Source organism: Vigna umbellata, chromosome 3 (assembly GCF_029865625.1).
Source record: "Vigna umbellata cultivar VRB3 chromosome 3, Vumbellata_1.0, whole genome shotgun sequence".
Classification (NCBI taxonomy): domain Eukaryota; kingdom Viridiplantae; phylum Streptophyta; class Magnoliopsida; order Fabales; family Fabaceae; genus Vigna; species Vigna umbellata.
The window spans coordinates 18206710-18232457 of NC_142167.1; the positions used below are offsets into that span (position 1 = coordinate 18206710).

The 25748-nt window shown below is 35.0% G+C and overlaps 1 protein-coding gene, 1 long non-coding RNA gene and 1 pseudogene across 3 annotated transcripts; 1 reads left to right on the top strand and 2 right to left on the bottom strand.

Moving 5' to 3' along the window:
- Positions 1–958: 958 nt before the first annotated feature.
- LOC148201773 (mediator of RNA polymerase II transcription subunit 4 pseudogene) lies at positions 959–11087 on the bottom strand (annotated as a pseudogene). Its single transcript, XR_015784863.1, has 3 exons — positions 10976–11087; positions 9307–10741; positions 959–1390 (listed from the first exon to the last, which is right to left on the bottom strand). The product of XR_015784863.1 is annotated as a mediator of RNA polymerase II transcription subunit 4 pseudogene (transcript).
- A 1634-nt stretch (positions 11088–12721) lies between these two features.
- On the top strand, positions 12722–13943 carry LOC148201774 (uncharacterized). Its single transcript, XR_015785148.1, has 2 exons — positions 12722–13132; positions 13234–13943. It is a non-coding gene; the product is annotated as an uncharacterized LOC148201774 (long non-coding RNA).
- A 7283-nt stretch (positions 13944–21226) lies between these two features.
- LOC148201775 (TSL-kinase interacting protein 1-like) lies at positions 21227–25443 on the bottom strand. The gene is made up of 10 exons (XM_088108876.1): positions 25222–25443; positions 24569–24740; positions 24373–24458; positions 24233–24280; positions 23997–24106; positions 22685–22769; positions 22313–22592; positions 22025–22159; positions 21788–21936; positions 21227–21693 (listed from the first exon to the last, which is right to left on the bottom strand). The coding sequence occupies exons 2-10, from the start codon at positions 24696–24698 to the stop codon at positions 21412–21414; spliced, it is 1305 nt and encodes a 434-aa protein (XP_087965002.1). The 5' UTR covers positions 24699–24740; positions 25222–25443; the 3' UTR covers positions 21227–21411.
- Between the last annotated feature and the right edge of the window lie 305 nt (positions 25444–25748).

Sequence of the window (25748 nt, forward strand, 5' to 3'; positions counted from 1 at the left end):
AAAAATACGTACAAAATTCTTCATTTAAAAATTAAAAACACAAAATTAAATGCATGTTATAAAATCTGTTTTTTAATATCATGTTAGAATAAAAGTATATTTCAAATTAAACGTATGCTCATGTTAAGAACGTAAATAAGTAAAAGTATAAGTATGGAAACATGATGGCTTATTGACTAGATAGATCTTCTTCGCTGTATTGTCTTGATTAATTTGATAAAATAAAAATGTGAAAACGAAGTGATTTTGTTAGTTCTACAAATGTATCATGCATTTTGTTCAAATAAAACATTTGAAAGAACTATACCAAATCTCATAGTAGCATGTTTTGTTTGCTTGATTAAATGCAAGACATTGCTAACAAGATTCAATAAAGTTTCAAGTCAAATCTTTTACTCAAATATAACATGTATAAAAAGTTTAAAAACTACTTTTACAACTCATAAAATTTAAAATCTTATTCTATTACTTGCATTTTAGTCTACATAATTAAATTTTATACCATGAAGCTCGTGCAAATGATGAAAACGAAAGTAAAGATGAATTACAATTACAAATTGTACAAGATAGAGATGGAAAACGTGAAAAATAAGAAATGTAAGCAAAAAGAGAGATAGTAATTTTTTGCTGGTAATCTATATATAGCATATCACTAAATTAGAAATTAATAACAATAAATTGAAATAGAAAACTAAATTAAAAATAACATAACGTTATATCCTGAGTCTTAAAAAAAGTTAAATAACAAGTCAACTTTTACTTAGCCATGTTAATTAAATTACTGTAAGTAACCCACATATACGAGAGTACTATTTTTCATTCCCAAGCGATGGTATAGTTTGTGTACATGCAAAGACAGAATTGATAGCACGTCACAATGACAAAACTGACTATTTATCCTAAATTTTAATGTTGAACTGCTCTTGATAAACTTTAAGTAAAAGTTAAAGAATGAGCATAAATGAAATTTTCTGCTGTGCAACTTTTTCTTCGAATTTCATAAATGAGGTTCCATCGTTTGAAATGCATATGTAACATAAGGTTGAAATCCAAATCATACAATGCCAACCTCCAAGGATTTGATTACACAAAATGCATCATAAAAATCCTTAACTCTGCTTCTGAATTCTAATTATCCAAAAACTCTTTAAATATTCTCCTATATTCTCTTAAATAGACTTGAAACCAATTTCCTAAAATTTCTCACTAAATACCTTCTCAATTCCCTCAACAAGACTGCAAAGCACATTCCAGTGTACCCACCAGAAAAAATAAAATTTAATCATTGTCTTACACAACAGATTTAATACAAACATGGGGGCATAGAATTGAAATTAAAGAACTACCCATACATTTTCAAGATATATCTGATCCATGATCAATGAGATACCTGAAAACAAAAAACAAATACAAGAATGTCAGCATGGAAATCAAGAGATACCAGAAAAAAAAAAATATAAGCATGTCAGCATGGAAATTAAGATGGAAAACAAAACCAACTGCCCGCAGTGCGACCTTATCACTATGCCCTAGACATATAACTGCTTTATTTCATAAATACAGAGGAATCCACAATCTGAAATCAAGCTTCACCTTGATTTTAGCAACAAAAAAGGGTAGTTTTACGAGGGAGAGAAGTGGAGGAGGTAAGCAACTGATACAAACTGTTTGTAGTCTTGTAGAAATTACCACAAGGAATTGGACAGTTAGAGTTACTGTGGGTTTTTGTGAAGGACCATACTATTGTAACACAAAATTACAAGGCATTCTTTCCCTACAAGCCTTATCCCCTTTTCCTCTCATTTCCGTACCAATAAGACAATCACCACGAAAGACGATCCCACCAGGATCATCATTTAGATCTCAGTCTGAACTGGATTTTCTCAGCTTTCACCCTCCCAACCCACGAGTATGCCCTCACCTAACATCCATGATAGACACGTTTCTCCCTCACATACATAGTAGGCAGATACTAGTACACAAACATAATACATAGGCATACGTATATACACACATAATACATGTATCACACATGATTTTGATGAAAGGTATAGAATCTTAGAATAGCGTTTGGGTTGGAGTTTGCATTGGCTAGCTAGCGTTATTATACGGGGCAGGGACCTTAGGATCAAAGAAATTGGGTTTGCATTCGCTAGCTAGTGCTTGAGAGAACATTCATTGCAGAACAAATAGGGCATGTTTTTTCATACGTGAAACTGTCACTGCCACCGGGTAGTTGTGCTGGTCCTGCCTAAAGGAAAACAAAAGTCCAGGACATAAAAGCAATATGTTGCTCAAGGATCTGAAATCTGAACTTGATTTGGTTAGAAGTACTAGTTAACAGGGTAGTTTCACCCTACACCTCCATGTGTTTATTCGTGCACCCCATATAAAAGAAACTTGCCGTTACACTCTTTATCAGGATTGCACAATCCAAAAGTAAAAAATGGTTAAGAAAAAACAAAAGCTTCCGAATTGCATAATTCAAAAGTCATTTGACTTCCGGATTGCACAATTAGAAGTCATTTTTGGCTTGCAAATTGTGTGATCTGAAAGTTGTTTTAAAGGAAATAAATGACTTCCAGATTGCACAATCCAAAAAGGGCAAAATGGAATTCGTTTATATAGGTGTGCTGGAAAAAAAAATATGGAGGTACAGGAAGATGCTGCCCCTAACAGGTTGTTGTTTTGACATTTATATTATCGCTCAGATCGATCCACTGCAACATCTCATGGATTCATATATTTTCTCATTACTTAACAAAGGATGAAAATAACTAAATATGGCCACACAACAATATACCAAGACATCTGAACATGTACACTTTTTCATTTACGATTATTAAATTAAATTAGCCTTTAAAAAATATTTACCATTGATAACAGTTGAAAAACTGTTATTTTCATGCTTAAAAGTGATACTAAAAGCAACCTTTAGACTTAGAAACTAGCTTGAAATCATGCATTTTGTTTATATTTTCAGAAATAAGAGAGCTGGACAGGTTTATGCTTGATTTGAGTGTTTTTGTGCAGGTTTTGAGGTGAATTTGGTGAAAGAAGTGAAGAATGAGAGAGAGGACATTAGAAAAGACAAGAAAGAGTGCAAAAAGAGAAGTCGAAGGCACCGCTCAGCGGCAAACTACCGCTGAGCGGCACTCAAGAGGTGGCGTTGGAACCGCTGAGGGGCAAATGGCCGCTGAGGGGAAGAAAGAAGACGCGTAACCACCGCTGAGCGGTAAATGGCGCTGAGCGGCACTTTTTGGGCTTGGGCTTTTGTAATCTTTTGTAACTCTAGATTAGTATATAAGGGCTTGCACGTCCTTTAGTTAGGGATCTTTGGCAGAAACGAGGCAAACACTCTCTCTTTCACCCCTTTGAAGGAGGATCTTGGATGCTCAGGCTACCTCTTCCACTTTATTGGGTTTATTCTTTCATACTTTCATTGTTATTCATCTAGGTTCACCATGAATATGGTGAACTAAACCTTGTATGTTTGTTGGGGAATCAAAGTAATCTCTTGAAGCTCTCATATATGGATTTGTTGAGTACATCTTTGAATTAAGACATATGCTTTCTTTCATCATTAGTTAGGGTTTTTCCTCTTTGCTCAATGCTTGCATTGTTTAACTCATTCTAATGCATGATTATTGGTTTTGTTGATACGGACACGTACGGGGAAATCTAGATCCGGGGAATTTCTCCCAATATTATACTGACAATATTATATTGGTTGCCTTTAAGCTCCTGCACTCATGAACTAATCATTAGGAATGCTAGGAATTGTATGAACTATTTGATTAGGGAGAAGCCATCTAGAATGGTACATTAGAGAGTGGCATTAACAATGATGATTTGAATGTTGAATTCCTAAAATATATGAGAGTGGATGAGATGAAATTGACCCCCAACAACATATTCATTCATATATTCCATTGAAAGTGTTTATCTTTTGTCTTTGCCATTGATCAAAACCCATGCATACATGTTTATTTTCTGTCTTGCATTTTAAACCCAAATATTTCGTTCTTAAGTCTTAGCTAATCAACAAATCACATAACTAAACTAGGCCGTGAGTCCTTTGGGAGAACGATACTTGGTCTTACCAAGTTTATTACTTGAAACGATTCGGTCATACTTGCCGATTGTGAAACAAGTTTGTGACATCATATTTTGGTGCTTACAAATTTGTCCATCAACCATCGCTTCTCATCTACCCTAATATAAAAAGAGATGAAGGATGGTATAGATCTCTACCAAGGAGATGGAGGCTATTCTATCAAATAAAAAGAGACACTGACAAAAACAAGTATACAGGCATGTCTCTTCCTTTGTCTTACACTGTAGAGTACACTAATTAATTAAAATCTCAATCCATGTATCATATTCATTCGCTGTTGGGAATGATATAGGTGCCCCGGGAATGATTTCCGGTTATCCCAAAGAAGAAAACCTCCGCAGGTTTATTATAGAAAAAGGAAAGGGTAACTGAGGAAAGGGTGAAGCTTCTAATTGTTTGTACACAGGGTAGCTGAGAGCTTTTTAAAAGGTTGATGTAATACCTATAAAAACAGGCCATATATTTTAGAATTGGGAGAGTTTTGGACATATTAACCGTATTTACTTGACTAAATGTCTAGTGTGAAAAGAGAAGCTTACTTGAGTATGTATGTACTTTACATGTTTTTCTTTTCAATGGAGTTTTGGACATATTAACCGTATTTTCTTGACTAAATGTCTAAAGTGAAACGAGAAGCTTGCTTTTCTTTTCAATAAAGAGGTAACTTCAGATATTCAAAGTTTCTTCACCTTATTCTTTGAGCTGTTTGAGTTCTTTTGTTAGAGTTTCTCTCTACTTTTGTATTATAATTTGGTCATATAATATATATATATATATATATATATAGTCAAATGTGAGATCTCCAACACACTTTACACTAAGGATCAGGCATCTCAAGCACAGGAGTAGATATTAGTGACATGCTATGCCCAACAAACCTTATTATTAGGACAAGTTTTGATATCATCTCAGAAAGTGAATTTAAAATCTAACTCAATATTAGAAAATTGGATTGCAAAGTGACTTTTATACCCCCTTATGTATTATAATTTGACCATATCTTTGGTTGATGTAAGATCACCAACACTATTATTAAAAAAAACTCAATGCAGAAATAGTATTCTGCAAATAATTGTAAACAGCCACTCAATCAAGAAGGCATCAGGAGAAGAGGAAATTTTAAGGTTATTTAAATCAAAAGTGATGACAGATATTTTCCATTCTGTACTACAAAGACAGAAACACAGACATTATAAATCAACATCGTGTTGCTTTGTACGCTAGTTTCCTTTTAAGATTTCTTCAAATCATTAGAGATAAGCAAAACAATACTTAGCAACTAGCATGTTAAGTGGGATATTATTTAACTTGAATATAGTTCCAGCCTTCCCCGCAAAAGAATAGAGCCAAAACATAATAAACGTCAAAGACTGATAAACTTTAAATCTCAACCATAAAAGACTTGTGAATAAAGCAACTAGCACGTTAAGTCACCACCACTTAGCACTAGTAGAGCAAGACAAAAAGGGAATGCTTGGTTAACTTCAATTTCAATGGCAGTGTCTCAACAATAATATGAAGAATGTCCTAATTGAGCAGTGTTTGGTAAACATCATTCAAACAAAAAATGCTGCAAATTAGACCGATGTGCAAGGAAAAACAATATCCTAAATAATTGATACTGAGACTCGCTCTACAATACATTAATTCTTAATGGTGTTGTTAGGGGTTGGAAAGTATATGAGAGAAGGAGGTATAGGAGAGAGAGAAGGGGACCGAACGGTAGACAAGGGGAGCAACCAGGCCAAACGGTAGATGAGGGGGAGCGACCAAGCCGAACAGTAGAAGGCGGGGAGCTAGTTGGCCGAACGGTAGATGAGGGGGAGCAACCAGGCTGAACGGTAGAAGGCGGGGAGCGAGTTGGCCAAACAGTAGACGAGGGGGAGCGAGTTGGCCGAACGGTAGACGAGGGAGAACGACCAACGGTAGACGAGGAGAGCGCCCAGGCCGAACGATTGGAAGCAGCGAGGCATCCTAACTGCCGCAACAGTTAGGATGGGCGGGAAATATTTAGTAATTATAGTAAATAAAGTCATATCCTAGGGAAATATTGTTAATTACGATAATTAGAGCAGTATCCTAGGGAAATATTGTTAATTACAGTAATTAGAACAGTATTCCAGGAAATATTGTTAATTACGGTAATTAAAGAAGGTAATAGAAGACCTGAAAAAGGACGCTAACTCGCATCCATCTTTTACTTTGGAGCATGACCGATTGCACTATAAAGGAAGACTTGTGATTTCAGCTCAATCGGCCTGGGTACCTAAGCTGATCGCAGAGTTTCACATGACTCAGACAGGAGGGCATTCAGGGGTTTATCAGACTTATCGTAAGGTGGCGCAATCACTTTATTGGATAGGAATGAAGAAAGCAGTGACTGAATTTGTTGCGAGCTACCTGGTATGCCAACAACAGAAATATCTGTCATCCTCTCCACAGGGGTTGCTGCAGCCTTTTCCCATACCCAACGCCATTTGGGAGGAAATAAGTATGGATTTTATAGTGAAGTTGCCTAAATCCCACGGGTATGATGCAGTATTGGTAGTGGTAGACCGTCTCAGCAAATATGGACATTTTGTACCCCTAAAACATCCTTATTCCGCCCGCACCATAGCTGAAGTGTTTATTAAGGAGATTGTTCGACTGCATGGGGTACCAATATCTATCGTTAGTGACAGGGATCCATTGTTTTTAAGTATCTTCTGGAAGATGAGCACAGCTTATCATCCTGAATCAGATGGGCAGACCGAGGTGTTGAACAGGGTATTGGAGGGTTACCTGAGATGTTTTTGCTCAAAACAACCAAAGGGATGGAGTTCAGTATTACTATGGGCTGAGTATTGGTACAGTACTAGCTACCAAGAAGCGGCGGGGTGTACTCCGTTTGAAACAGTGTATGGGAGATCTCCCCCTTCTTTGCACAGGTTTATACCAAGGGAGACCTTAGTGGAAGTCGTCGGCCAGGAGTTGCAAACAAGGGACGAAGCGCTAAAACAGCTGAAATTTCATTTAGCCAGGGCTCAGGAAATGATGGTGAAGCAGGCCGATAAAGCAAGGAGACCAGCAAATGTGGAGGTGGGAGATTGGGTGTACTTGAAGATCAGACCACACAGGCAGACCTCGATGCCGTCCAGACTGCATCCTAAGTTAGCCGCTCGGTACTTTGGACCTTTCCAAGTCACACAGAAGATCTGAGAAGTGGCTTTTAAGCTACAACTACCAGATACCGCACGGATACATCCAGTTTTCCATGTATCCCAATTGAAGAAGGCAGTGGGGGAAAGAAGTGTGGAGAAGGAATTGCCAATAGATTTGCAGGTGGAGGGACCGTCTTTCTGGCCGATCAAAATTTTGGATAGAAGACAGGTACAGTAAGGGGAGGACGAGGTGCAACAGGTGTTAATAGAATGGCAAGAGGGGGGCCGGATGGAGCAACGTGGGAAGATGCCCTGACCATTAGAGACCAATATCCAGATTTCAACCTTGAGGACAAGGTTGATCATCAGGCGATCGGTAATGTTAGGGGCTGGAAAGTATATGAGAGAAGAGGTACAGGAGAGAGAGAGAAGGGGACCGAACGGTAGACAAGGGGGAGCGACCAGGCCGAACGATTGGAAGCAGCAAGGCATCCTAACTGCCGCAGCGGTTAGGATGGACAGGAAATATTTAGTAATTGTAGTAAATAAAGTCATATCCTAGGGAAATATTGTTAATTACGGTAATTATAGCAGTATCCTAGGGAAATATTGTTAATTACGGTAATTAGAACAGTATTCCAGGAAATATTGTTAATTACGGTAATTAGAGCATTATCCTAGGGAATTATTCAGTATAAGTTAATTACAGTAATTAGAAGTATATCCTAGGAAAATAATAATTATAAATAATTCATTGACGCTATGGTTTAGGACATGCTTTTGATTTGTGAGTTTTGTAAGAGAGGTTATGCTCTCAGGTGACTGCAGGAGGTTATGCTCCCAGTTATTGTTTGTTTTCTTTGATTCAGTTATTTCTTTCAATAAAAGGAGACTTATTCAGCCATTATCTATTGTTCATTGTTTGTGAGAGTGTGTCAAGGCTTGTTCTAGTTACGTCTCCCACTCATAGGTGTGACTGCAAACTCACTTCTAAATGAACATGGCACTTATAATTAAGCATCAAACATATCAGCCTGTAACAATCACAGATTAAGCCTCTACAAAATATATCCACAACAAACTAAAGGTAAAAGCATTGCGTAGTATCTTTTAACATCTATCACTCCTTCCATACCAATAAGGAAGAACATCAAAATCAACGAGAACTAAAATACTCCACAAATCAGAAGACACAATCAAAATCATCAAACCCTAGGACCAAAAATAAGAAAGCGATGAGAAAGTTAATGAGTATTTTTAAATGTGAGAACTGAGTGCTAATAAAGGGTGTGAAAATGGGTGAGTAGAAAAATTTCATTGAGTGCTGCATTCTCAGAGGGTGGAAGAGTGAAAAAGGTGGTTTTGAAATCACTGGTGAGTATCTATGATGATGAAAGTATCCACAAGAGAGAAATGGTTACTACTTACAACTCAATACAATTTTATGACTAGTATAGATGAAGGAGGAATGGTTAACTGAGGAATGAGCAAGTAAAAGGTGGCAAATTCTAGAGATAGGATTTGCTTTATTTATCAAAGTAGTTACTTTTCATAGAGAAAGTATTTTTATTACACAAAAAGATGTTCACACGGTGCCTCATCACAATTTAGTACAAAAATGTCTTAATGAGCAATCCATTTGTCGTGGTAAAAAAGTAAATTAATAAAACAAGATAGTAGGCTGATATAAAATGTATATTCTTTTTCATAGTACTATATAGCAGCTTACATTACCGTATACGTGCAGTGCTTTTTTTTTTATAGGCAAAGATATAGGTGCAGTGCTTATTGAAATATTCGTGGTTACAAAGAACTGACATGGTTTGTGCTCTCTAGAGCCTAAAGCAGAAACACTAAGCATTCAGCAGAGGATTATATTAATTACACAGAAATACCAAAAGGAACAACAAGGCGATGAAAAGTTCTTATTAATTCTCGACCTGTCAATCCTGAAAACATCATGTTAAAACCAAATTCTTGAGAAACAACTGACAGAACATACATATAACATATGGGAGTGATACAACAGTCAAGCTCAAAATCTCTCACCTGTACAGTTATCAATTGGAGATTGAGCAGTTTAACAAACTTGTCAATCTTCATCATAAGAGCTGGCATCATCACTACTATAGTCACTAGTGTCACTTCCTCCAAGGTCCAAATTAACTGGCTGCACTTGAATAACTTCTGGTTGTTTGGGCTGAGGAATGTGAGGTTGCATTTGTTGCTCTGCAAATCTCGGTATTTGAAGCGAGTCCATAGGAGGCAATGGCACAGGATCTCCTGGTTTCCACCCAGGCGGGGGCAGTGGCAAATAAATAGGCAACTGGACAGGCATTCCCGGCTTCCAACCAGGTGGCACTGGAGGCAGCATTCCTTGAAACGTGGACAAATTTGGAACTGCATTAGTATCCATCTGTGATGGAGGCTCAACAATAGCTTCAACAATTTTCTCCTTGGATTCGACTTCTTTAGGCAATCCAACATCAAGGTCGGCAAAATTATACAACTGAGAAGCTCTCATTTGCTCTTCTTGCGGTGCAGGTGGCAATGCTCCACGAAGAGGAGCTTGGCCGGCTCCAAATTCCGGTGGTGCAAAGGTGGTGTAGCTTATCTTGTGGGCATACGATAATATATCTGACAGCTTCAACTGAGAAGAGACAGTTGATGAAGTCATGGAATCATCATCTCCAGATTTCGATCGCTTGGAGCGGCGATAATCAGAGTAATCATCGACAAGTATGTCTAGGCAGCACTCAGCATCTTTGAGTTTGTTAGAAAATGCTAGTAGCATTGAATCTTGGGAACGAATTTCACGGTCCATCTTCTGCTTGGCATCTTGGAGGTCAAGAATCTCTTGGAGTTCCGCAACAGCTTCGAATATTTGGGTTTGGAGAACATTAAAGAGGGAAATTATTTCTTTCACAGTAGACGGAGAAGAGTCAAGAGGGGTAGATGAATTAAACGAGAGGAAAGTTGGAAGGGATCCACGGAAGGCAGTGACCCAAAGAGACCGGTTAGGGGAAACTTCAAAGATTTTGGAAGTTAAGGAAGCCATTTGGAGAAGAAGTGCTTGGGCTCTGGGAAGGGGTGGGAGGAGTGAAAGAAGAGCAGAAGAAGGGGTTGAAGAGTTGCGGTCTTGGGGTTGCTGGGTCTGTGTTGGAGGGAGCTTTGGAGGGGTAGGGTTCGGAATTGAAGGAGAGTTAGGGTTTGCGAGCCCTAACCTAGCAGGGGACTGCACAATTTGATGTTGAATCATCTTGTGTATCTGGAAAACAATTTTCTATGAAGGGATGAAGAAAGGTTATTCTGTAGGTTGAAGAGTATTGTAACTTCAAGGCCCACACAACACTTTATCCATTCACCAAATCACGGGGCATAAAAGCATTACTCGCTGCAGAAACACAAGCGGGACACTATCCTCTGACAGTTACAGGAGTTTTACATGCTGACCTTTGCTAAAAATCCATAAAAAAAACATCACCTGCAAAAAGTTTTAGTACAGTCAAAATATAGGATAATCAATTCAATGTTAAAAAAGAAAAATTCATGCATCAGCTGTAACACAGCATCATAAGTTATAAGGAACAGGGATCATAACTAATGAACACAGGTACATCACATAGCAACACATGATATAGGCACAGCAGAACTCATTCAATCTCTCCAATTAGTTTCCCACAAAGATATCATGGCAATCAGAGTACGACTCTTCTACCTTGATGAGTGACGGAAAGGGAACAATGGAGAAATGACGATAACCTAAGCGTGCAGGGTAGCAAAGCGAAGGGAAATTGAAATTCTGCAAATCGTAAGGGTGTGTTCACTCAAGGGAGAGGAATTGGGGGAGGGTAAGTGGATGGATATTTGAGGGATTTGAGGCTGAAATAATTATTGTTTGTTTGAATGTATTTAGAAATAAATAAAAGTGAATTTGGAAATAAAATTTATGAAAATTGGTGGGGAAGGGTGAGTAGATGGATATTTGAGGGATTTGAGGCTGAAATAATTATTGTTTGTTTGAATGTATTTAGAAATAAATAAAAGTGAATTTGGAAATGTACCATAGGATACCCACTATTCACCAACACACATCTGAACTGATGTCGACCACTTGACGATCAACCGCTTAATGTCGACCACTGTTCACCAACACACATCTGAACTGATGTCGAGCACTAGTATGTCGACCATTGATGGTCGACCGTTTACGATTTAACGTCGAGCACTTGGCAACTGTCGACTTCCACTGACATTAGTATATTTATATTTCGATCATCTGATGATCGACAATTACTAAACGATCGACCATTTGATATCGACCACTGAGGATCAACTGTTCACGATTCGATGTCGATCATTTGGCGATAGACCACTTATGGTCTGATGTCGCGACATAAAATTCCCCCACAAAGGTCAAGCGGTTTACCAGATACGAACAAAAAGACACTGTCTTAATCAAAGACCACGAATCAGGGAAATAATTGATCCAGGCAATGATAAAGGTCCTAATAATGGCTAAAGCACTAGAGGTGGAGGGACCTACCACTCACGTTTGCTGCCCACTTCCAATAGATCCAGGTAAAAAGTAACGGCAAGCACTAGAAGTGGAGGGACCCACCACTCACTTACGGCCCACTTCCATAGATCCAGGTAATGGGTAAAGGGACGGAGGCGGTAAGAAGGATTCCATTCATTTTTTAGTTAAGAAAAACATAGACAGAGAGAGTTCTGATCTAACTTGAGCGTCGGAGTGCCTTTTTCAGGTGCCCAGCCCACTTTCCTCGAAGGATCAACAACGTCAAAGGCAAGATAGCATGGAGATGGTCTCATCAGAAGAAAGAATCCAGAATTGTTAGGTTGATATCTTGGTCCCCATACCTCATACCGAAACAACAAGTATAATAAGTTAAGCTAAAATAGATGTAATTTTGCCTTTCCTTTCTGATTTAAATTTTGGCTTATTTTGTTTAAACTATTACTTAATAAAATAAAATATACGATATATTTAACATTTATGTAAACATGTTTTTAAAATGATAAAATAACTTAATTTTTAATAACAGAACATAAACTAGTACTTATATTATTATGTGATCGATTCCTTTTAAATTTGATAGAAAAATGTCACATACTTAATTCAACTTGTTTTCTTCTTTGGATTTTGATCACATAAGTTCGATTAAAGTTTATGAAAATTGGTGCAAAATTTGATTAATGTAAAGGATAAAAGAAATTGTTTAATTGATAAAATTTGAAGATTATCAAAATATCTCTAATTATTAAAGTAATATAGAATGATAATAATTAATGTTATATTTAATTGTAAAAATATTTATAAAGAGTAAAAATTTAACATTAATTATTAAAATTAATTTTAATATTGTACAAAATTTTATTTTAGTAAAATGAATTTATTTTTAATTTTAATATTTTTGTAATATTATTTACACTAACGTCAAATAAACATAAGATTAAAAAAAAAACTATCAATATAATTCCAAAAATAAATAATAAAACAACAAAACTTTAGGATTCATTTTGGGCATGTGCATCAGGAATAGCGAGGAAACTCTGTTTGGCGGCTTCGAATTCAAAAGCGGATTTTTTTTCTGCTTCTACTATTAGTTTACTGAACAATAAAAGGCATGATAAGAACTACTAGGTAAAAGTCAAGAAAGAAAGTGATGATGGGAAAAAGATCTTGGTGGAGTAGAGAGGGTGAAAGCAGCGTCCTCTGAAGAATGAAAGAGAAAATTGAATGAGTGTAGTTGAAGGAGAATGAATGAGAGCAGTGTAGCTAAGGATGGCAAAATAAAACCGTACTCGCGGGTATCCGTGGATAAAATTCGTTACGGGTATTTAGTACACGCAAGTAAGATGTATCTGTTACCCCTTAAAAAAATTAAATTACAATTTTATCTTTTAATTTTGTTTTTCTAACTTTTCAATTATTGTTCAATCTGTTGGGCCTAGCCCAAATCCCTTTTAGGGTTTTGTTTTTTCAAATCATAATAAGGATCCCTTTTTAGGGTTTCTTCTTCAAATCAGAATAAGGAAAGCTGGCCTCATTCCTCACCGAGTTGGCCGCCTTCTGCCGCTCTAAACGAACCTGGATGCAGAGTACTAAGAAAACGGACCAAAAGGTTCTCTATGGGAGGAGATCTCGTCCTCGATGAGGAAGCTCGATACAACTGAAACAAAGAGAAGTGGGAGAACATTAACAAGTACTTCAAGAAAGTGAAGGAAAGCAACAAACGGAGACTGGAAGATTCGAAAACGTGCCCTTATTTCCACCAGCTGGACGCGTTGTACAGGGAGAAGAGTAAGGTAGAGGGCGTGGTGACGACGGTGAAGCTGGAAAGCACGGTGGCGCCACTGATCGTGCGGCCGAAAAGCACGAAGAGGATGAAGAAGGTGGTGGTGGTGGGAAATATGAGATAGTGGCGAACAAAACGAGTGGTGATGGTAAGTCATAGAGAGTGCAGGGGTTGTCGGATAATAATGCACAAAATGACAACTCTTTTTTCATTCTATGAGTGATGGTGAATACAAATATCTATTAGCCACATTCTCATGGTTTTTTTTTTCAAGTTTTTACTTGTGATAACTTTAGTTTATAGTTTTGACTAGTTCATACAAATTTGAAAATAAGTTTTTGATATATGAAATGCCAAAATGGACTACATTTGCTGGTTTTCTACTTTCAAGTTTGGTAAAACTGTAAAAATGAATTACTTATAAAAAAACACCAAGGAATGATGTCAAAAAATGCATTTTTTGATGTCATTTGACTAATTTGACATCCGAATTAACCATTTCTGACAACAATTAACATCTAAAATGTCTAATGTCAAATGACGTTAAAGAAATGTGCATGTACTTTCAGATGTTAAATTTTTTGCATTGCCATTTTCAATGATCCTACAAACTTTAGCGCTCTCCTACAAGTACAAGGACGTTCGAAAATGGACATATTTTGGGTTGAAAATACCGTCAAAACTCATTTTTGTACTAGTATTTATATAAGTTGTGTGTATTAATGTTTATGAAAGAGGGACTATTTCGTTAGAAATACTATGTGTATTTATATAATCAATATAGGTCATCGGCCTATGTTTTTATTAGAATAATATTTATCTGACGCATATAATAACACTATAATAAACAATAACAAAATAGTAAATAATAATCAACATACCAAACTATTCAAGATTTAATTATAATAGGTTAATATAACTCAAATAAATATAGATTTGAACAGTTCTATAATAAAGAGACTTAAACGGTCTTATTCAACTATACTTTTTAATATACCTATTGGGCCAAATAGAAATATATAAGAATATCTAAATTATTTGAATTTTTTTAAATATTTTCACTCTTTTACAAAAGTATAATCATATTAAAATAAATATTTATCATATCAACATATTGTAAACACGGTTTTATTAAATTAACATAATTTTTCAAATATTAAAAAACATTTAATATAAGTTATTTTTAACATTTTATATGAGTTTAAGAATTAATCGTAGATGTTATTGATGTAGAAAATAAATAATTTTTTAACATCAAATTTTAACCAATGTAAAAAGTAAGTTGTATAATATCAATTAGTATTGCTATTGATGTATGACACTAAAATGACACAAAAATATTCAATGTTGATATGTCTTTTCATATCATTTAAAAATAAAATTGATGTAAAATTGTAGATGTAAAATTGGTTATATGTTGTATCTAACCTTACATATTGATTTAAGTTTTAACTCATGCATGTGACATTTAGTTGCTTCCATTATGCATTTCTAACTTATAATTTAAATCAATGTCAAAATACATTTTACAAACAAATGAGTTGACATAGTGATGTGTTAGTATGGTTAAGAGACTAATGATATGGTTAAGAGACTAATGATATAGACATGAGTTTTACAATAACTTTGTGGTAAATGTGAAATAAAAACATTTTGTGAAACACAATAAAATAAACATATAGATATATTTTATAATGTAAAATATTATAACACTAATTACTTAACCAATTGAATCCGAATTATTTAAGCATAAGGTATTTTTAATTAGTACATCTCTTAGGTTAGTGTTTATGTATATATTTGTATACGGTTGAAAGATATACCTCACCGTTGTAGCTTTCATGTTTCCTAATTTTTGGGACACTTACTCCGCACACTTCGACTTCAGGTTGGGGGAAGATACCTTTTCGTTGTAGCCTTCCTGTCTTCTGATCTCTAGGACACCTATTCCACACACTTCGACTTTAGACTGAGGGAAGGTACTTGCAAAAGACACTGCGACGTTCAAGTTAGACATTGCTTAATGAACTTTTTCTCACAATTGAGTATTAGAATTCTGTAAAACATCCTTACTTTTATGGGGTAACCTTGTATTTATTAGTTATTTCATGGACCTTAAACTGTCACAGGTTCAATAAAAACGAACTTACCTTCTTAATTGTTATGTTATTTATTCAGGTATTATTTGCCCAAAGAGAGTTGCTCCCTCCACCACCACCAACCGCTCCCTGCACCACCCTATACCTAATTTGCCCTTCTATAAAACGGATGTCAACATTCGTTTCACTTTCAACGGATGTTGACATCCGTTTACATATTTTATATTTTACTTTATTATTTTTATTTTAAAAAAAACTTCAACGGATGTGGCACATCCGTTTAATAGACTTTTAAAAAGTTTTTTATTTATTATTTAAATAATAATATATAAATTAAATTAATAATAATTATTTTATTAAATAAAATAAAATTAATTTATAAATAATTAAATAATAATTTTAAAAAAATTAAATAATATTTCTATATTAATTTAAAATATAAAAAATTAAAAACTTAAAAGAAAAATTCAACAGATGTCGTCAAATCTGTGATGTGACACATCCGTTTTAATATATATATGTATAATTTTTTTTAATTATTATTTAAATAATAATAATAAATAAATTAAAATTAATAATAATTATTTTATTAAATAAAATAAAATTAATTCATAAATAATTAAGTAATAATTTTAAAATAATTAAATAATATTTATATATTAATTTAAAATAAAAAAATAAAAAAACGAAAAACTTAAAAAAAAAATTCAACGAATTTTAATATATATATATATAAAATATTTTAATTATTATTTAAATAGTAATAAATAAATTAAAATTAATAATAATTATTTTATTAAATTAAATAAAATTAATTTACAAATAATTAAGTAATAATTTTAAAATAATTAAATAATATTTATATATCAATTTAAAATAAAAAAATTAAAAAAACTAAAAACTTAAAAAGAAAAATTCAAAGATGTCGTCACATCCGTTTTAATATATATGTATAAAAAATATTTTAATTATTATTTAAATAATAATACATAAATTAAATTAATAATAATTATTTTATTTAAATAAAATAAAATTAATTTATAAATAATTAAGTAATAATTTTAAAAAAATTAAATAATATTTATATATTAATTTAAAATACAAGAAATTAAAAAACTAAAAATTAAAAAAAAAAGAAACTCAACGGATGTGCCAAATCCGTTAAATAATTTTTTCTTCAATTAAAATATAAATAATAGTTTTAGAATTTGTACTGTAGGATACCTAACCCTCCAACGGTTAACCAATAACCCGAGAACAATTAAACAACTGAAGGTTACCGTAATGACGTTCGACCACATAGCGTGGTCGACCACTTGGATCACGTGGCGCTCTCGACCATTTGAGGCTCGACAGCCGCTTAAGTAATGTCGCGACATGAGGCATACGTGCGACACGTCATCCACTTAGGTCGACACGGATGATGATCGACATACAAGACGCGACATCATGATCTAACGGTTAAGCAGTTACACACCTTGACTAAATAACGCCGCGAATCACGGCTATATATCATGGAAGTATTTGACTCAGTGTCAACACACGAGTTGACGGTTACAACTTCTAAACAATCAACTTCAGTAACTGACCGGATATTCAGGTAAACGGTTTTATTATGCTGATTTAAATATACAAAGCACACCAGAAAAAAGGTACGTTTTTCCCCTAAGAGAAAATTAAGAAAGATTTTTCTTATTCTAACAACACCCTTGTTGACTTGAGCGTCGGAGTGCCTTTGCAGGTACCCAGCCCGCCTTATCCAAAGGATCAGAGAAGAGAGAGAGAAAGAACAACACAGTGAAAGCGGTACAAGGAAGAAACAGAGCAAGTTTGTTAGGTTCGTATCTTGGTCTCCACACCCCTACTGCAACACTGGGACAATGATTGTGAGACTGCATTCAACACTGTCAAACACGTCCTAACCAGTCCTCCAGTTATGGCTCGACCGGACGAGGGATCCGACTTGCAGCTGTATATCTCAGCTTCCCAGCATGTCGTTAGTGCAGCCTTGGTACAGGAAGCACCCTCCCTCAAGTTAATATATTTTACCAGTCGTACATTGCAAGGGGCAGAGGAGCGATATTCTCGAATTGAGAAGTTCGCATTGGCCCTTCTCACTGCCTCTAGACGACTTCGCCCGTACTTCCAGAGCCATCAGGTGGTAGTCCGCACAGATCATCCCATAGCCAAGATCCTCCGCAAACCAGACTTGGCAGGAAGAATGGTCGCCTGGTCAGTCTACAAAAGCCTCTTCCCCATGAGGTATAGTGGTAACCTCGGGACATTCCGCCGTAGATGACGGCCCCGGCATATCGCCACCGATATCCTGCCCCCTTCCTTCCATTATCAACAGTAAGTACACTAAGACGAAAGAGATTTTAGGGTTACCTGGTGGATTCTCGTAGTAACGAAGGCAATGAAACTGAAGAAGAAACAATCTCGCTCGCAGTATACACTCTCAGTGTCTGCTCTTCTGCAAAAGTGAATAACCCTCTTCTGAATCGTGTTGAAGAAGCCAAAACGTTTAATCGTCAGACGCCGTAGGATTCATTTTAATCTAACGGCTACTAATTTGTGTCTCATCATTTCCCTAAGAGAGCGGGAAAACCCTAAATTTCGTAACACCGCGCACAGCTGTCACATACGCCTCCTTGTTTCCTCCACGTCTCTTCGTTTTCTCCACGTCACCTCGTTTCCTCCAATAACACTCGAAAGTCCTTCGTAATTCTATCATCCGCTTACTCGGACTTGGGGGGCATGTACTATAGGAGGCTCAATCCTTCAACGACCGATTAGTGTAATCTAATGATATTATAGGACCATACGGTGTTGTCGACCACAAGGTGCTCGACAGTTGTAATGACATACGACCACATGGTGTCGTCGACCACTCGATCCTCGACAAATAAACAGTAATGTCGCGACAGGTAACGTTCACACGACACACGACAAGTCGCCTAGTCATGTCGACACATAGGACGATCGACATACAGGGCGCGATATCATAAAGTGCGGTTACAGATAAGCGGTTACACACGTTACACATAGTTAGCTAACCAACGCCGCGAATCACGGAAGTAATTGACTCAGTATCAACACACGATCTAGCAGTTACAACTTCTAGACAGTCAACTTCGATAACTGACCGGATTGTCAGGTAACGGTTTATTTTACTGTTTTAAATACACAGAGCAGATGAGAAAAAAGGTACGTTTTTCCCCTAAGAGAAAATTAAGAAAGATTTTCTTATTCTAACAACACCCCTGTTGACTTGAGCGTCGGAGTGCCTTTGCAGGTACCCAGCCCACCTTACTCAGAGGATCAGAGAAGAAAGAGAGAAAGAGAACATAGTGAAAGCAGCACAGAGAAGGAACAGAGCAAGGTTGTTAGGTTCGTATCTTGGCCTCCACACCCCTACTGAAACAAATAGTCATAAAACTTTCTTCGTATTATTGTTTTCAAACGTAACATAAATTTATTTGAGTAAAAAGCATGAGATTATAGTAACAACATTAACTACTATATTTTCCTAGGATCGCGATATTCCAACAACTATTTTTTAACACTTTTGACAACGTCACGTGTTGTATATTTATTGATTTGACTTAAAATAAATATTTTTTAAAAACCGTGGAAATGAAAGTCCGTGGAAAATCCTAAAATATTCTTTTATCTGTTTCATTGGGAACGAAAGTTCTGAAGATCTCAGTTTAATTAGCTAATACATAGAAAACATGCAGCGTTGTGAAATTGTTGTGAAAAAATGGTTGTCCACATACCATTTTCCATTTTCCTATACTATGTAGTTAACGAGAAGTATAAATTAATTTTTTTAAGATATTTTAACTTTTTGTTTATAATTATGTTTGTCGGTTTTGATGATATATTATGTAAGGAGATTAGATATTGCATGTATTAATCAGTATATCACATAGATCAATTAGTTATACTAAATGAATATTAACGTGTGATTCATATTAGTATCATAAACATAGTTTCAAACTTAGTGGATTGTAATTAGGTCTCTTCTAAAAGTAAAATATCATTCAAGACACTATAAATATGATGTTGATGTTCATATTTTTGCTCCAATGATATTTTTTTTTTCTTTATTTTTATTCTTTCAACTATTTTGATACCTAACACCTGAATTATACTTTCTATAAGGGAAAAATGCGTGTAAAATTTTTTTAGACGAAATTAATGATGGTGTACGAAAATTTTTATTGGTAAATAATTGTTCATTTAATTACCTACAATAACTAGTAATTATGGTTCTATTAATTCTTAGGGAGAAAATGGTACGAATTGCGGTTACGAACACTTGCATCCTATAGTATAGTTTGCGCAATCTAAACTTAGGCTTAGACGCACTTTGGCCTTGTCTATTTGGCTTCATATAAGAACATTGTTTAAAAACCTTTTTAAAAAATTAAGAATTTTAATATTAAAAGAATAAGTTAAATATATTATAGTCTTTATTTTTAAATATACAAAATTCCCTTTGAATATATAATATTTGTAGAAACATGTGAGAGCTAGATAGACCATTCATTTTCTTGCCCATGTGTTCCTATGCTCAGCCATGGAAAAATTTGTGCTCGCGATTTTGTTCTGAAAACGATTCTTTCTCATAACTATTCCTTTCTAGTTTTCATAATATTATGTTTCTCACCGTCATCTCATAATCCCATCTTTTGTACAGTTTTCCGAGTTAGTCTAAACTATTTTTTGATTGGTAAAAATTAATTCATTATAATTTGAAAATCGACTCATTTTCTCTCTCTTTAATACTATCATATTATATATACTACCCGGCTTAAGGTGTCAGGAATGTCAGGTAAGATTTCAACACGATTACAAAAAACAACTTATGCCCAGCATTTCTCACTAGATATTCTAAACATTTAGAAAACCCAAATAAAATATAATACAAAATAAAAAAAATTAATGTCCCTGTTCTTTTTAGGTTCATTATCATAGGACGAAGCAGAATCAAACTACACTAAAAAAATGCCTTAGTAATCTTGTCAGGTGCATATCACGGGAAGGTAAAAAATTAAATAGTGATAACCAATTTAAAATATTTGCCATGTTGGTGATATTTTTTTCTCTAATTGATGTACGTATATGTCTGAGTATGTCCCATTATCCTATATTTTGGATATCAGGTGTTGAAATACCTGTCAGAGAGTCTGTGTTTTGTTGCATAAGCTGACTAAAGTATAGGCTATGGGTTTCTCAAAGTGAAGAAAGAGGAAATGACTTATTTTTTCTAGAAACATTAGTCACATTTACACTTTTATAAGTATGTCAAGTTTTGCACGTGAAAAATTTGATCACAATTTTGTCTATATATTACAACCAACGAATCAAAAGCTAGGAATTGAATATATTCAAATTATATTCTAAATATCCTATTTTTAGTCAATCCCATGCATTTTAATAAAATAGATCCACGAACCTTCCATGCTGTTTTCTTTTGTCATGAATGTTCTCAAAATCCCACAACGACTAAAAACACTCAATAAATACTTAAAAAAAACTGTCTTGAATAAAGAAGGTGAAGTAACTCAGTTGGCTTTCCATTTATAGCATTTATTGTAAGTAAAGATTCCTCAAAACATTTAGCTCATTTGTATAACAAATGGATTTTCACATTTTCTTTTATCTATCAATTATATTGCTAACATTACAATCAAATCATCTGTCTCACATGTCTCTACTTATGAACTTCAAATATGACAATAAAGCAAGAGGGCAAGATAAAAGAGGTACCTTAAACGAAATATGGGTGGACTTCCAATCATTGCATAAATATCAGCTGCACTCAGAGTAGATTCCTGGGACCATCTCTGATAATTAAACAAATTTTCCCTTTGAACACCATAAGGAAAAAGCATTAATTCTCCAACTGCTATGCTAGAATGACCCCATTTACGGTTTAGATGTTCCAAAATTGAGGATATCTTCTTTCGAGTACTAAGTGTAAGCTCCAGGTGAGGATTATGCTTATCCTAAAAGGAAAAGAAACATATATATATATAATAGTTTCCAAAAGCTCTGTCACATTGCTACAGTAAGATGGACATTGGTTTTCTTTATACTCACCACTTCCAATGCTCTTCGAGTGGGTTCATCGATTGGGAATAACTGGAGCTTAAGTTTCATACTATTCACATTGTTATCAACAAATTGATTTTGCGGACATGAGGGTAAAGATGGCAGGACATAATCAGTTGGATCAGAACAGTTTTCTCCTGGAATTAAAATCAGAGTGAAGTTACAGAAGATCTGAGGAAGCCCTTGATGAAGCAAGGATAAGATTAAAAAAAGTGTGATAGCTACCTGGATTCTCCTGGTCTTGTTCAATCTCTCTAACAGTTGCAGCTCGCTCCAAATGCTCCGCAGCATCTGCAACTAAAGAAACGCCTGCAATTGCAGCCTTCTCCCATTTTCGATATGCAGCAGTTGAAATCATACCTGAGAGAGACAGAGAACATTTTTTTTATTGTAAAGGAAGTAAAATTATGATTTATGACTTTAAATATAAACTATCCAATAGTCATGAAGGAAAACTAATTCAAAACAGAAAACAGGTAAAAAATATCTTGAAGGGAACCGAAAAATAATCACCAGATTTCTTTCGTTGCCTTGTCGATTTCATGGTATTTGAATCTCCCTTAGTGTTACTCCGGCTAACACCCATGTTTATATTGCGCTTCATTGATGATTTTGAAGGTCCCAATTTTAAAATATTTTGACTATCAACAAGAACCAGTTTAACTGCACGGGCCTCGTTTCCTGATGCTCTACCCTGATTTGAGACTGTGGTAGGCACAGGAGGAAGACAATTCCCCCCCTGCAGGGGTCGCTTCCTTACATTCTTCTTTCGGTCCTTCAATAGTTGATGCTCCTTTGAGACAAAAAATATATATCAGCTCCAGAACATACAGAAGATATTAAAAATCAGAACTTCCCTGAAAAATATAAATAGCTTTCACTAACCAAGGCTTCTAAAAATATTTTAAATCTCCGGGGCTTCAGGTGAAGCTTTGAGGCTTTGCAGCTATACTTTTCCAATAAAGACCACCTGCGTCACAGGTAAAAGTGAGAAGATTTAACGCTGAAAACTCTCACAAAAATAGTAGTATATCCCCTACTCTTATTCAGGATATTACAATAATATGATAAAACTATAGCATGCACTGTCAATGGAGCAATTGACTCGTTCTAACAGAATCAGTGAGGGGATTGTAAGTTGACAAGAGGATTCAAAATATAGCCAGCTGACTACATGTTGGCAAGAGAACCAAGAGGAAAAAAGGATGAAAACAACAGGAAAGATAAGGAATTGGTTAGGTGGCTAGGAGGTTAGGAGAGAAAAAAGGGATGAAAACAACAGGAAAGGGAAAGTGGAAAGCCCTCTAATTCCCCTCGTTATTTCTTTTTCCAACATGCCTCTACAATTTTATCATTAAGCAGAGGGATACCTCTTGCATGAAGCTTAGTCTCATTGATTTCTATGGTTAATTCCAAATTTTTATAGACTTCCATAACATTTAACAAGTTTGACATCTCATGCAGCTAACAAGTATTAAGTGATGTGACAATACATCATTGGAGCTGTAAAACTCTTTTCACTTAGTATATAAAAGTAAAACTCAAATCAGAAATCCAACTAGTTATCTTTCAAGGTATTTACTTTTTTAACATTCCCATATTTCCAAAGCACAGGATGTCTTAGTGGTTACATTCCTAATATACCTTTCAGTCACTTGAGAAGAGTTGAACACAAGAAAACAAAGGGTACGCAAAAATGTAATAATCTCTCATCATTTAAATTTTGTATATTTACAGGAGACACTATGAGGAGGGTAAAAAACTAGATAATGGATCCAGACAATTTCAGTCTCAAAATCAACTATCATTCACCAAGTTATTAAACAGTCCAGTCTAATCTCAAATTAAAAAGGGTCTTTAAGCAGGGAAGTTGTGTAATTTTAAGCACGTTAGTGAAGAATTTCACCCCTTAATATTTTCCTACTACCAAAAGTGTTTACCCTTATGGTCTAGGCTTGACACATTTCAGTACCAGGGCATGTTCCGCTCCCATTATCAACCTGTTCTTTCCATTATTTTCCTATATATATACAATAAAATCAACTGAACTCCAGTTCTTCACCATTCTCCATCATAAGCCCTTGAAATATTTAATAGAAATAACTTCTTGGTGGACAAATATTCTAGTCTTACACACACGTGCACATACATGTATATAAAGCCATTTAACGAACAACCACTCCAAGTAAATTATTACCAGCGAAGCATTGCAGCATTAGTATCTTTAGAGTTTTTGGCATCCAAACATAGTCCTGGACCAAGAAGTTTGTTCATCCGCCTCACAAGCCGATAGTAATAATGCCTGACCTGCAAGTAAACCCCCACACATAGAGAAGAGTGAGAAAATTAAAACAATATTGTTCACAATAAACTAAACATAATGAATGGGAAAATGCAAAGGGATAAGAAGCCACATGGAGTTGTAACGGATACCTGATCTTTGTTTTTACTTTGTACACGGGAAGTGATTTTCTCAAAATTCTATAAACAATAATATTTCAATCAGCAATCATTATGATACCATGTGAAACAAGCCTAGTAAAGTTTAAATAATAACGCCAAAGATGACGTACCTTCCCAACTTGTCGCAATGCAGTGAAGAAACTCTCCTCCTCTTGTCGAGTCCATGCTGCCCACTGCCTGGTTGGTTTTTTTGTAGCTATATATGACACCAAACAAATTAATCTTTTAGCTTCCCATCTCAATAACTACACGTATCAAACTCAACTGCTCAGTAAATTAAAAATAGGAATGATGCAGAGAACAGACCTGGCTGCTGAGGGATAACAGCATTTGCCACAGATGAGGAAACACCAGGATCCCCTTTTTGAACTGAGACAACAGGCTCTGGCTGAAATTGAGTATTTGAATCGTGAGAGATTTGCGCCTCAGCCTCCATTTTTTTCCTTTGTTTACATGCTCGTCTTTCTTATGTTGTAGTCTGAAGAGAGAAATGGTATACATTTACGTGATACAATCCTCTTGTATTTCAATTAGCACAACTGAGGAACATATATACATACAAAAGCATTACATAGGGATGGGTCCAAGCCCATATTCATAATGTATCTAACAAAGTTCGATTTCTTATTCAAATTTACCATATCATTCAATTTCATTGAAATTAAAATTATAAAGTACCAAAATCATGCCTCAACTTCAACGCAGGATCATAAGTTATGAGGAAAATGGATCACAATTATTGAATAAAGATACATATCATAACGCACAATGCAGGTTAAAAGCACCAAAAAAATAATAATTCACACTTCAATTAGTTTTCCAGACAGATATCATCAGCAGACATTTAAATGATGCGTAAATAACATTTTATTCAAATTACGTAAAACTGCCGAACAGGAATCGAGTATGTAACACGAGGACCATAATCAAATTGAAGCACAAGGAACGAAATATTTTACCTTGTGAGCCGATATCTCTCGATTTAATGAGTCTCCCAAACGGAACAACGAGGGAATTGCGAGATGCTGAGGGTGGAGGGTAGCGAATCGAAGGGAAATTGAAAATCTGCAAACCCTAACGCGATGTCGAATGATGATAGAAGAAACAAGATCGACGAAGCTGAATCTTCTGTTCTTCTAAATCTAAACGCTTCGTTTCCAGTCTTGCAATTTTTTTAAGAAAATATTACCAATAGTCCTTTATTCCCTTTTTATTACACTATGGTCCCTTATAAGAATTTTGAAATTTTGATGACTTTTAAATAATATTAAATAACTCTAAGTTATTGATAATATTAGTAGAGAAAAAAAACCATTGCATATAGTTTATGAAATAATTTTACAACTTATTCTAGGTCAAAAATATGTGATAACAATATACAAATGTTGAAAAGTCATAATTGTTGTATACATAACAATATAAAATTGTGTATTGTAATGTTATATACACTATTAAAAAATGTATTCTTATTTTGTTAGTCTTATAG